Source organism: Dipteris shenzhenensis, chromosome 32 (genome assembly GCF_047967505.1).
Source record: "Dipteris shenzhenensis isolate YYH24624 ecotype China chromosome 32, Dip_SZ_1.0, whole genome shotgun sequence".
Lineage (NCBI taxonomy): Eukaryota > Viridiplantae > Streptophyta > Polypodiopsida > Gleicheniales > Dipteridaceae > Dipteris > Dipteris shenzhenensis.
Genome location: NC_141627.1, coordinates 7,321,040 through 7,335,224, shown reverse-complemented (window position 1 = coordinate 7,335,224; position 14,185 = coordinate 7,321,040). Strand labels below are relative to the sequence as shown.

The 14,185-nt window shown below is 42.6% G+C and overlaps 1 protein-coding gene across 1 annotated transcript; it reads right to left on the bottom strand.

Annotated features, from left to right (window-relative positions):
* Positions 1–11,490: 11,490 nt before the first annotated feature.
* LOC147880249 (indole-3-pyruvate monooxygenase YUCCA2-like) lies at positions 11,491–13,486 on the bottom strand. Its single transcript, XM_087371184.1, has 4 exons — positions 12,701–13,486; positions 12,333–12,590; positions 12,096–12,218; positions 11,491–11,649 (listed from the first exon to the last, which is right to left on the bottom strand). The coding sequence occupies exons 1-4, from the start codon at positions 13,370–13,372 to the stop codon at positions 11,491–11,493; spliced, it is 1,212 nt and encodes a 403-aa protein (XP_087227310.1). The 5' UTR covers positions 13,373–13,486.
* Between the last annotated feature and the right edge of the window lie 699 nt (positions 13,487–14,185).

The following is a 14,185-nucleotide window of genomic DNA, read 5'->3' as shown; positions in this document are numbered from 1 at the left end:
ATGCTCATGCATAAGCATGAGTATATGTCTCTTTTTCCCTCTTTCCTTTTCCTCTTCTTCTCTCTTTCTTTCCCTCTTTCCCCTTTTCCAATCTCTCTTTCCTTTCCCTCTTCTTCTCTCTTCTCCTCTTTCCCCTGCTCTTTTCCCTCTTTCATGCTCATGCTCTTATGCTCATGCATAAGCATGAGCGTATGCTTATGCTTATGCATAAGACTCCTCTTATGCATAAGCATAAGTATAAGCATAAGAGAAGGAGACATATGCTCATGCTTATGCTTATGCATGAGCATAAGAGAAGGAGACCATATGTCTCTTTTTCCCTCTTTCCTTTCCCTCTTCTTCTCTCTTTCTTTCCCTCTTTCCCCTTTTCCAATCTCTCTTTCCTTTCCCTCTTCTTCTCTCTTCTCCTCTTTCTCCTCCTCTTTTTCCTCTTTCATGCTCATGCTCTTATGCTCATGCATACGCATGAGCATATGCTTATGCTTATGCATAAGACTCCTCTTATGCATAAGCATAAGCATAAGCGTAAGAGAAGGAGACATATGCTCATGCTTATGCTTATGCATGAGCATAAGAGAAGGAGACATATGCTCATGCATAGGCATGAGCATATGTCTCCTTTTCCCTCTTTCCTTTCCCTCTTCTTCTCTCTTTCTTTCCCTCTTTCGCCTTTTCCAATCTCTCTTTCCTTTCTCTCTTCCTCTCTTCTCCTCTTTCCCCTCCTCTTTTCCCTCTTTCATGCTCATGCTCTTATGCTCATGCATAAGCATGGGCATATGCTTATGCTTATGCATAAGACTCCTTTTATGCATAAGCATAAGCATAAGCATAAGAGAAGGAGACATGTGCTCATGCTTATGCTTATGCATGAGCATAAGAGAAGGAGACATATGCTCATGCATATGCATGAGCATATGTCTCTTTTTCCCTCTTTCCTTTCCCTCTTCTTCTCTCTTTCTTTCCGTGTTTCCCCTTTTCCAATCTCTCTTTCCTTTCCCTCTTCTTCTCTCTTCTCCTCTTTCCCCCCCTCTTTTCCCTCTTTCATGCTCATGCTCTTATGCTCATGCATAAGCATAAGCATGAGCATATGCTTATGCTTATGCATAAGACTCCTCTTATGCATAAGCATAAGCATAAGCATAAGAGAAGGAGACATATGCTCATGCTTATGCTTATGCATGAGCATAAGAGAAGGAGACATATGCTCATGCATAAGCATGCGCATATGTCTCTTTTTCCCTCTTTACTTTCCCTCTTCTTCTATCTTCCTCTCTTTTTCCCCCTCTTTTCGCTCTTTCATGCTCATTCTCTTATGCTCATGCATACGCATAAGCATGAGCATAATGCTTATGCTTATGCTATGCATAAGCATAAGCATAAGAGAAGGAGACATATGCTCATGCTTATGCTTATGCATGAGCATAAGAGAAGTAGACATATGCTCATGCATAATATGTCTCTTTTTCCCTCTTTACTTTCCCTCTTCTTCTCTCTTTCTTTCCCTCTTCTTCTCTCTTTCTTTCCCTCTTTCCCCCTTTCCAATCTCTCTTTCCATTCCCTCTTCTTCTCTCCTCTTATGCATAAGCATAAGCGACACCTGCAGGGACTACCCCTGGTCTGACTCCTCTCAGACCTAGCACTGCGACTACCCCTGGTCCTACTCCTCTCGGACGTAGCACTGCGACTACCCCTCGAGGAACTCCTTTGCTAGCCGTGCATGGCTTTGCGATGGGTCATCCTCCTACAGATCCAGAGACGCGACGCGCATTTCGCATAGGAACAAAATCGTGGTTTATTGAGCAAGAGGCAATGGGAGTGACGGTCGATTGGGCTGAGGTGGCTGCTCGCACGGTATAAGTCTACTCCTACTTGTAATCTCACTTTTTAACTTGTTTTATTCTTTAAGTTCCAATCTAATTTTCAATTTATATGGTTCACTCTTAGGGTGCAAGCTCCAGCGTCCCATCACCGGAGGCGAGCGATTAGCAGGGCCAGGGATAAGGCCAACAAGACGAGGATCAGGGAGAAGGCACAACTCAAGAGGACCAAGGATCAGGCCAACAAGATGAGGAGGAGGACGAGGATGACGAGGATGATTCGAATGAGTAGTAGTAGTAGTAGTAGTAGTAGTAGTAGTAGTAGTAGTTTGCATATACTTCGCCATGTATGTCATTTTGTATATCCGCTCGTTTGAGCAATTTTGTATCACCCTTTTCGAAAGGGTAATTTTGTAACAAACAATGTTGTATATTTTCGATATGTATATCCTTTTGTTGCTCGATCATTTCATTTGAGCGATTTTGTATCACCCTTTTTGCAAGGGAAATTTTGTAATAAAAAACTTTTTTTTGCAATTTAAAAAAAAAAGCATTAGTGGGGCCAAACAGGGCTTGCTATGGCCCTGTTTAGCCCCACTAATGCTTTTTTTAAGTTTTGTTAATCGTCACTATATAGCGACTTTTACTAGTGTCGCTATATAGCGACGATTATGAGTGTCGCTATATAGTGATGTTTAACAACGTCGCTATATAGCGATCGTTCTTTTTCAACGCTTTTAGCGACTTTTATAACGACATTTGCGCCTGTGAAAAAAAAAAAATTAATGTAAAAAGCATCGGTATTTTCGTTGAAAAAGGGCCTATGCCTTGTAGTGCTTGATACTGCCAATCAGTAGCAATGCCTCTCTTGAAGTGGTGGCTCATCAACCGCCTCATGGTGACCATCACTACTTTACCCTTTCTATCTTCTATTATCTCTCCGATAGCCGTGATTTGATAGGAGAGGTCCTTGACTGGGTAAGAAGGACATCTTTTATTGTTTACCATATTGGTCCCATCTCAAGATCAATCACCTGCTTGATCCCATGCATATCTTCAAGAATGTGGCATCTACCATTTGGGAACATTTGAATGGGACACGAGATTCTGCAGGCATAAGGGAGGATCTATGTACCACAGGGAGGATGTGTGAAGCTTCGCCACAAGAGAGACCAAATGGGCGTGTTTTTTTACCTCATGCACCGTGGAGGTTATCAAAGCTAGAGATGGTGGCGGTGAAGCACGCTATTACTACAATTCATACTCCCACTGGATGCATGAGGTGTTTGAAGGGGGCCTTTACAAAGAGCAAGAAAAGAGGTATAGAGCAATAATATGGCTTGAAATCTCATGATTGGCACAAGATTCTCCAAGTAAGTATTTTATGTGCATAATATCTTTTTCCTTTCAAATTTGTGAGTGAATTAGAAGCAACTAATCAACCATTCCTCGTATGTTCAGTTCATACTACCTACTAGCATTTCTCGTTGTGCATCGAAGGATGTGAAGGATTGTATTTACAAGATGGGCGAGCTTGTGAGGTACTTTACATGATACAAAATGTGATGCGTATCAATGCTCCATGCAAGGTGTTCATATTGCTAATATGCTGTACTTTTTCATTTCTAGGTATGTGAGCTCAAAGGAAATAGATCCCACCACGCTTGAGAATGCTCGAGTTATGTCAGTGGAGGTGGTTTGTTTAGTGGAGGAGACATTTTCACATTCTATTCTCACAATCCAACTACATCTCATAGTGCATTTGGTGGATGAGATTGCTATATGCGGTACTATACATGCACGATGGTTGTTCTTCCTCGAGTGCTTCATGAAGACCTTTAAGGGTTTCGTGAGACAAAATGCAAGACCCAAAGGTAGCATGGCCAAGGGTTGGTTGGTATAAGAGTCACTTGTATATATTTCTGAGTCTCTTGTTGATGTGGATAGCTCTCTCCCACGACTATGGAGAGATGATGAAGACCTAAGGATGACCTCTATTGTGCCTCAAGGGAAAGGACGCAACAAAGTAATAGACACGGAGTTGCTTAATAATATCAACCTCTATTGCGTGCTTAATAGTGATGTGATGAAAAGATGGGTGACAACATACGAGGATGCAAAGGCAAGAAGACAAGAAGAAAGGGCCCTCTTTCATACGCACCACACATCTCATGTGCCATACCCTCAATATCTAAGAGCACTTGCAAAGGATATTCATGTGGATTGGCTACTTGACGAAATGGAGAAAGCAGAGAAAGATGAGGGGATGCATATCGCAATGGAAGAATGGGAGTATGCTAGGGGATGCATGAGCAAGGTTGGTATATAGAATATTATGCATAAGTTAGGAGCTTTCAATAATTTAGATTGCTTATTTAATTGATTTTGTCTTGGTGTGGTGCTTTATGTTCAATGCTATATGGTGTGAGGGCAAGCATTTTTTAACACAACGTATTGATGATAAGATAAATACACAAGATTGCGGCATCATTGCTAGATTTGAGGGAGCCGATGGAGCCATGGATGATTATTGTGGCATAATCCAAGTTATTATTAAGCTTGACTTTCGACGCTTCTGTGTATGTTTTGGATGTAAAGTGGTTTAAGGACGTGGTGGAAAGAGGAGAGGGCAAGGGACCTGACTAATACTGTGTCTCGAGACCAAGTGGAGACCTGTAGGGATGTGAGTGTGCTTACTCTTCTACATCTCCTGAGTCAGCACAACATAAGCGACCCCTCCTACTCTTCCTTCCCTTATGATAGGCACGCACAGGTGATGACCCCTCGGTCGAAGGGGCACGAGGGGATGGCTGGGCAATAGGTACTCTAAGATAGTAGAGAGAAGAATTACTGAGGTCTTTTAAGAGAGTAGAGAGAAGAATCTCGCTGCCTCCTCATTCGTCATCTGTGCTACAAGCTCGTCGGGACTCTTGACAAGGCCATGGGCTACTAGCAAAGGAGTTCCTTGAGGGATAGGCGCAGTGCTACATCCAAGAGGAGTCGCGCCAAGGCTAGTCATAGTGTTATGCCCGAGAGGAGTCGGTCCAGGGGTAGGCCCCTGAGGTATCATCTGAGAGGAATCAAAGTCCTCTGGAGAATAGAGATCGTAATGTCTTCTCCTGTGAGGTTGTCTGTACTAGTCAAACATGCGACGTGATCCCATGTCTAACGTAGACACAAACATGAAAACAAAAAATAAAAAACAAACATAAGCATAGGCATAGGCATATGCTTATGAAAAGAAGGCAAAAAGAGAGGAAGAGAGAAGAGAAAGAAGAGAGAAGGAGGAAAAAAGAAGAGAAAGAAGAGAGAAGGAGGAGGAGGAGAAGAGAAAGAAGAGAGAAGGAGAAGGAGAAGAGAAAGAAGAGAGGAAAAGAGGCAAATGAGACATGCTCATGAGAGAAGGAAATGAGGAAGAGGGGAAAAAGAGATTGAAAGAAGGAAAGGAGAAGGAGAAGGAGAAGGAGAAGGAGAAGGAGAGGGAGAGAGGAGAAGAGGAGAAGGAGCATAAGCAGAAGAGAAGGAAGAGGGAGAAAGAGCATAAGCATAAGAAAAAAGGAAAGAAAGCATATGCTTATGCTTATGCATGAGCATATGAGCATAAAAGAAAAAGAGAGAAAGCTTAAGCATAGGCAAATACATATGCTTATGAAAAGAGATTGAAAGAGGGGAAAGAGGGGGGGGAAAGAGAGAAAAAAGAGGAAAAGAGGAGAAGGAGAAGAGACATATGCTCATGCATAAGCATAAGCATAAGAGAAGGAAGAGGGAAAAAGAGCATAAGCATAAGAGAAAAGGAAAGAAAGCATACGCTTATGCTTATGCATGAGCATATGAGCATAAAAGAAAAAGAGAGAAAGCATAAGCTTGTGCTTATAAATGCATGAGCATATGAGCATATGCTCATGCATAAGCATAAGCATAGGCAAATACATATGCTTATGGAAAGAGATTGAAAGAGGGGAAAGAGGGGGAGAAGAGAGAGGAGAAGAGTAGGAGAGGAGAAGGAGAAGGAAATGGAGAAGGACAAGGAGACATATGCTCATGCATAAGCATAAGCATAAGAGAAAGAAGAGGGAAAAAGGGCATAAGCATAAGAGAAAAGGAAACAAAGCATATGCTTATATAAGCTTATGCTTATGCTTATGCATGAGCATATAAGCATAAAATAAAAAGAGAGAAAGCTTAAGCATAGGCAAATACATATGCTTATGAAAAGAGATTGAAAGAGGGGAAAGAGGGGGGGAAAGAGAGAGGAGGAAAAGAGATTGAAAGAGGGGAAAAAGAAGAGAAGGAAAGGAGGGAAAAAGAGATTGAAAGAGGGGAAAAAAGAAGAGGGGAAAAGAGATTGAAAGAGGGAAAAAAGAAGAGAAGGAAAGGAGGGAAAAAGAGATTGAAAGAGGGGGAAAAAGAAGAGGGAAAATTAAGAGATTGAAAGAGGGGAAAAAGAAGAGAAGGAAGAGGAGAAAAGAGGAAAAGAAGAGGGAATAGGAGAAGAGAGGAGAAGAGAGGGTTCCTATGCCCATCACTGCAGCTAAGGCGCTAGCTGTAGGCCAATGCAAATAGGAAATATAACAAAAGGAAAAAAGAGGAAGCACTTTCTTACCTGGAATTATAGTCCCGCTCGGTGTTTTGTGGACTGGCCCTACAAAAGAGAAGAAACATACCATTTTTCAAATAACTAGTTAGAGGAAGGAGGAGTTTAAAGAAGCAACTTCTCAAACGGATTGGATTGAGGAGACAAGCATAAACCTACGAACACGGAGAAAGCATAAGCCTACAAACAAGGAGAAAGAGGAGGAAGAGAAATACAAAAAAAACTAGAAGAGGTGAGTATTCTTTTTTTTACAAAATCTCGTTTTTTGTCTTTAACCCTTGAAAATCAAGCATGAAAACTAGCACATAGCCTTAGCAATACAAGGAGAAACATGCTTCAACAGTCACAAAACGAAATCTCACAAAAAATGAACCTACATTGCTTAAAGAGAATCACCTTCTTGAAAAACTTCTTTTCACACAAGCAAAGAGGGAGAGGGTGGAGAGGGAGCACGAGTGTTAGAAGAGGGGTTGAGTAGTGGTGAGGAGTGGAGAATAGAGAGGAGAAAAGCGAGGTCATCGGATATAAGGTGGGAGGAGAGATTGCTTTTCCACAATAGAGCTAGATGCTAAAGAAAGCACCACACCACGGGGTTTCGGGTTTTAGCCCACAGCATCACTATATAGCGACGATTTGCTCTGTTTTGTCTCTATATAGTGATGCTTATATTTAAAAGCGTTGCTATATAGCGACAAAACAGAGCAAATCATCGCTATATAGCGAGAGAGCAGAGCAAAACATCGCTATATAGCAATGTTTCAGGGCACTTATTGTTAAAAGCTAAAAAAGAAGCTCATAGGTGGCTATTTTATTACTGTTAATAGATTTCCTTGCAACTTATGTTGTGATTTTAGAAGTGTGTAGATGGAAGGGAATAGTGGAAGCTCATCACATGATGCGCCAATGCCCGGGAGCACAAAGTGGCTTACGAAGAGGGAGAGGAGAGGTTGTATTGTCATTGCACTCATTGCAAGCGAGAAGTACAACATCAACGTCATATTATCATGTGCCACTTACGGATGTATGGGGAGGAGCCTAAACTAGTACCCACCGTTGGTGTTGTACGTGTTGATGGATTAACGGTAAGTCAAAGCTATTTGAGTTCGTGATTAATATTAGAAACCTTGAGACAAGATCTTATATTTACACGAAATCTTAAAACAGGATGAGGAGACTGACGAGGATATGCATATACCTTCACACTTTGAGCAAGACTATAGTCTCCCAGATGATGAGTATGGTCGACATGATGGGACTCTATTTTTAGGGGCACTACATCCCATGTACACGTGATGTCAGAGTCTGAGGTCAAAATGCGAGAGTTGCAATCAACATAGTTATACGAGGATGCTAGGATGTCTAAACTACGTGCTTGTCTCTCAATCTTGAATTTGCAAGCAAAGTATGGGTCGTCGAATCATACAAGTGTCTCAACCTTAATGAGGTTAGCTCCTGCATTAATTTGACTCATTATTTGGATATTGTTTGTTTTGAGAATCATCATGTATGGGTTAGTGTACCGAATCATCATTATTCGAAGCCTATGTATGTTTGAATTGTGATAGGTTGCTCCAAAAGATGTTGCCTGCACCAAATACCATGCCCGCATCAAGAGATGAAGCGAAGAAAATGCTAACAATGGTGGGTATGGATTATGATACCATCCATGCTTGCCGTAATGACTGTATTCTCTTTTTTCGTGAGCATGGAGATTTGGCTAGTTGTCCGAAATGTGGAGAACAATGATATAGAGAAGACTTGCAGGGTGAGTAGATACCGGTAAAGGTCTTGAGACACTTTTCCATCATTTCAAGAATACAGCACATGTTTCGATGCAAATCCATAGCGGAGTTGATGACATGGCATGCATCTCATCGGTCCATTGATGACACATTGAGGATTCCCGCAGATTGTGCAGCTTGGAAGCACATAGACAATCAGGGCCGGACTTTGCGAGGGAGCCATGCAACTTACATCTTGGGCTTGCCATGGACGGCGTGAATCCTTTCGGGTTACGCTCGACATGGCCCATAGTCGTGGTGAATTACAATATCCCATTATGGCTAACAAAAAAAAAGGGACACCTCATGCTTGCACTACTTGTGCCAGGGAAGTACAAGGCAAAAAATATGGACGTGTCCATGGCACCTTTGATAGAGGGGTTACAGATATTATGGAGAGGAGTGCGGGTCTTTGATATTTCTAGAGCTCCTAGACATACCAATGATATTTTGGTCAGGGGTATCTTGATGTAGACCATGCATGACTACCCAGGATATGGAAAGTGTGCAGGTGCGTGGTTGTGTCTCTACATGTATAATATAGGATTATGCTTTTATGACTCTCTTTCGCACACGTCTTATACTAACACATTCATGCACGCGTGCAGGACTTGTTACAAGTGGGTACCATGCTTGTCCTGTTTGTGGACCGGGTTTGAAATCGCTTGCACGATACTCCAAACATATGAGGAAAAATGTTTATGAAGGTCATGCTCAATACTTCTGCTGGACCATCTCGTGCATGGAGGTCAGCTTAATCCACCACCATCAGATTTGAAGGCAAGTGACAGGATTCAGGCTTATAGGGCGAATGGAGAGGGCGAATGGAGAGGAACCTCCTCCTGGTATAAAGAGGCTATTAATCTTTCACGACCTTCGTTATTGGGGTCAGTTACAAATCAATCCCATGCATATCTTCAAGAATGTGGGGGCTACTATTTGGGCACACTTGGTTGGTTCCAAAGACTCGAGAGGAGTGCGAGAAGACTTGCGTGCTATGAATATTATGTCTCATTTGTGGCCCCAAGTGCATGCTTCGGGAAAAGTTATCTTCCCGAAAGCAACATGGATCCTCTCTACGAGGGAGGAGGCAACGGTCAAGGCGGACATTGCCTCTTTTCAAACACCCATAGGGTACATACATTGCTTGAAAGGAGCATTTTCAAAGGACAATAAGCTTAGTGGGCTCAAGTTCCATGATTGGCACAAGGTCTTACAGGTATTCTAAGCTGTAGGATTAGTGTACCAATAATCGTGATGCGTTAGCGTAATTATGATTATGTTATATTGTTGACATGACTTCTTTGTTGCTTTGATAGTTCATCCTCCCAATTACAATAAACGGCTGCTTACAAGAAAATGTTAGAAATGCTATATTCAAGATCAGTGATATTGTGAGGTATGCTTACTATCAAATTGCATTGATTGCATTTTCTTCAATTTAAGCTGAATAATCTGTAGACTGATTATGAAAATATCTTACATGGGCATGTGAAATAGGTGAATATCTCAAAAAGAGATCTCCATATCGAGCATCGAGAAGGCTAGGGTGGTATTTATCGAAGCCATATGCTTACTTGAGAAGCACTTTCCCTCGAGCATTATGACAATTCAAGTACACTTACTTGTGCACATAGTTGATGAGGTGGCTATTGCAAGTACCGTTCATAGTCGGTGGATGTTTTTTCTCGAGCAGTTTATGAAAAATTTGAAGGGATTTGTAAGACAAAGAGCAAGACTAGAAGCAAGCATGGCAGAGGGATGGCTTGTGCAAGAGTCATTAGTATATATCACAGAGTTTCTTGCATCCATGGATCCCGATATGCCGCAAGCTTGGCATAACAAGTATGATGATCGCATCGTTGGCGAGGTTCCCCAAGAAAAAGGGATTGCAAGAAAGATGAGCGAAGAGCAAATGGAGAAATTCAATAAGTTTTGTATGCTAATAGCAAGGAGATGCAGAATTGAATTAAGAGCTATGAAGTGGCCAAAGCAGAAAGAATAAATGTAAGGACGAGATTCAAAGTAATGTATAGACTGTTACATGGGCAGAGAATGGGGCTGCCACATGGGTAGCACATGAGCTGTCATGTGGACAGCACAAGAGACTTTGTGCAGGAGAGATGGCAGGGGTATGAAGCCCTGGATCTGACCTGGCAAGACGGATCTGAAGAGCAGGCGTATGGCCTGCAACAGGGCCCTGTGAAGGGCGCGATGACATTAGCAGGGTATGGTCCCACTGTACAGGGGGTTTTATGGAGGCTTATTGGATGGAGAATAGGGATGCTGGAAGCCTGACAGAGGGTAGGATCTATAGTGGCCAAAGGCACCTCCATGGTAGGGCCTTTGGACCTTGTATGGAGCCTGCAGTAGGTCAGGAACAGGGCCAGCAGGTGAGTAGAGAGTCTGGGCCTATGGCGAGCTGCCACATGACCAAACGGTTGCGATTTTAAAAAAAAGGTCTTTCAAATATCCACAAGAAAGCCCTTAGGGATAAGCATAAACATATTCTCCGAGGCACATAAGGAAGTTGTTTAGGACATAGAGAAATGGAACCTTCTAAAAAATAATGGAGGTGAAAAGAATATGGACTTGGGTGTTATGGTTCCAACGTATCCAATGGAATAGGAGTCGTTCTAATTATTTTCTTTCATGCCTTTTGCTTTAAAGCTCTCTTTACAAAAGCGTACTTTGCTACTAATTGCCTTTAATAGATCTCGATTTTCTCAAGTTCTAGGTTCTTTCAACTTTAAAGGTAAACATTACATAAACTATCCTTGAGATTTTTCTCATTCTAGAAAAACAGGCCTGGGAGGATTACTGTGTTGAAAACCTCTAAAGCACACGGGTTTAAGAAGAAGTATTCCAAGGCCTTATCTCCTCCTTTAAATCTTTTAATTGCAACCTTTTCCTCTTGTTTTCTAAGTTTAAAAACCCTTCTATATCAATATTAACTAATTCGTTGAAGGACTTGGCTTAAGAAGGCCTCTCTGCTATATTGACTGGAGCCACACCGATTGCCACCTTTAGAGCAACGCGCACATTATGATACCTTCATCTTTATACTAATTGAAGTCAAGAGGTGAGTCCAAAAATTTCACAACGTAAATTTAGTTCTTTCAACTTTACATTTTAGAGGCCATATTCTAAATCAGTGGACGGAGTAGCACTATTTGAATTCTCTATTTTCATCATCCGATCAACAAGTCTTCTGAGAGGCATTGATACAATCTTATAGATCAGTGGTCCCCTTCACTATGTAAACTTATGGATCTACAAAATTTGATTAAATTGTCCATCAATTGAAGTCAAGCTTGATGTCTTCGGCAATCAGCTCTGCATCCGAGCACGTTCCCATCAGCCCCGTTCCTGACATTCCGACCGTGTACAAGCCCTTCTTCTTTCCTTTCCACTTGCACATAGGAAGTCCCTCCGGTGTGAACTGATCGTCCTCCCCCTGCACACGATTAAGTTTCATAATCTTAGAGTCCAGATACTGAATGATCATCATCGACATAAACAAGATTAATTGATACGCTTTTAATGTCACGTCTGGTACAACTCTTCACAACCTAGAGTCCTCTGCCAATTTTTACGCTTTGAATGAATGTGAGCAAACAGAAGAGTTTCCCTTCGGCATGAAGAGTCTAGAAACACATCTCTACCGATCGGCGATCAACATTCTTTCTGTTTTACCAATGAATTTAGATGCCTACACTTCTCGATACTATCAAGGCTCTTAAGGGCACGATCTGTTATTACTTTGATTCTGCCTCTGTAAGCTTCTTGCCTTACGTCTATAACCTTTATATAATTGAAGCGAGCATTGACAGGGCTTGGATTGCATTATTGCCATGGACCCTATGAGCTGACCAGGTATTATGGACAAGTTATGTTACTTACAATCAGCCAGTCCTTGACGTTGCTCCTGTATCCGGTAGCCATGATAATAGCATCGAACTCTTGGGTTTGCCCATCCTGAAATGTTGCACCTTTCTGTGTGAATGTTTTAACTCCAGGATACACCTGACAACATAGAGAGTCCGGTTGAAGCCAGTTCTTGCTTGATAAGGTTCTGTGGAGAAAACGCCCTTCTAAAATTTATAAACTCTAAATGTACGTCAACTTGAAAAAATTGACCTTGATGTGACCACTTTTTATCTGGCACAGGGTGCCCCCTGTGCCGATATCTAGCACCGGAGTCCTCCTCATTCTGTTCTTATGCGCTATTGGTCCTTGTTTCGGCCTTGGCAGACCGCACTTGGCCGTGTTTTTCCACTTGCACCAGGCACAGAAGAGAAGAATGCAGTCTGCAATCCAAACTGGAAATACCTTAAGCAACGATAAGATGATGGCAAAGGTTGACTCGCCACATATCTCTTGCGGTAGAACGTGCACCTGCCATAACAAATGGATCAGTTCTTAGACTGGAATGGAGGTCTTTTAGCCGAGCTTTAGTCTCCGTGCACGTAAAGATTAACCACAAATGTAAATATGGCGCCACTTACCGAGTTTCTCACCACGATGGAAGGTTTTGCGTTAGAACTGAGAAGATCCAGAGCTATCTCCATACCGGAGTTTCCGCATCCTACAACGAGTACTTTTTTCCCCTCATACCCTGCTCCATTCTTATACGTTCTAGAGTGGCAGACACTACCATGAAAATTCTGCAGACCAGCAATTTTAGGCTGAATAGCTTCAGCATTCTCCCCTGATGCAATAATCAACCAGTGCCCTGCATATTCTCGCACGTTATTCTTTGTTTCTTTCGTGGTTCCTAACGTTAGTACCCGCCACAGCCCTGTTCTCTCATCAAACCTCGCACTTGTTACGCTCTCATTGAACCTAGGTTTCAGGTTGAATTCCTTAGCATACAGTTTAAGGTATTCTAAGAACTGTGGCCCTGAGAGGTACGTGGGAAAGTCCTTAGGGATGGGAATAAACGGAAGCTCACAAAACTGTTTCGGAAGGTGAAGATGAATACGATCGTACGTGTTGTACTTCCAGAGAGGTGCAATGCAATCGGACCTCTCAAGAATCAAACTGGGGATTTTGAGCTTCCGTAGACAGGCTGCCACGGCCAGTCCAGAAGGACCTGCGCCCACAATTATAGGGCCGCTAGCGAAACTTAGAGAGTTGCAGGGCTCTTCGTCCCATAACTCTAATCTGAAGGGAGGCATGGATAAAGAAGTTGATCAATTGACCCGGTGTTTCTATGGAAAGAAAGACGAAATCACAGACGTGCAATTTATACTACGTGCGTATATGTCCGACAGAGTTCAATACGAGGGAGGGATTCGGAGTGTGGGAAGGTTGGTACGTGGCTAAACTTGCTATGACTAAGAGGGTCGCCGCCCTTTTAAGGTTGAGCGCCGCATATGAAGGTCGGGAGGAGTATGAGGTAATCATAAGCAGCTTATACCAAGCCAACAGAATGAGTCCACCGCAAGCGAATCCACGCAAAAGTAGGAAGACCGTGCTTGTTTTGAAAGAGAACACGGCAGGTCTGGACGGCTGGGCTTCAAATAAAATTTTGCAGGGAAGAGAGGGACAGGAATGCAGAGCTAAAGCACAAGGGTGAAATGACAGAGAGAGAGAATAAAGAGGAGGGGCCATGGCTTCGTGGTACTTTGCCGTGGAGTGAAGTTGGGGGGGGGGGATTTAGCAAGAAGTTGAGGTGAATACTGGAGGTTAAGGGTGGATGGAATAAAGGTCAATCAATCGATTGATTGAGAAAATGAAGCTTCAACTGAGAATCAACTGAGGAGAAACGAGAAAATTAGATAAGCAGTTAAGAGAAGAGAGACGCAGGACCCCGGGGGTAGGGCAAAGCGTGATGCGGGTGGGTGGGCGCAGGCCGGTGCAGCCCATTGGGGCGGCAGAACCACTCATCTCCACTTCTTTACTGTGAAGGATGATGATGAGGATCACGAATGCAAAAAAGCAGGAGGAAGAGAGATGAGCCACTTGCCTGTTTTTATGTATTCTTATGG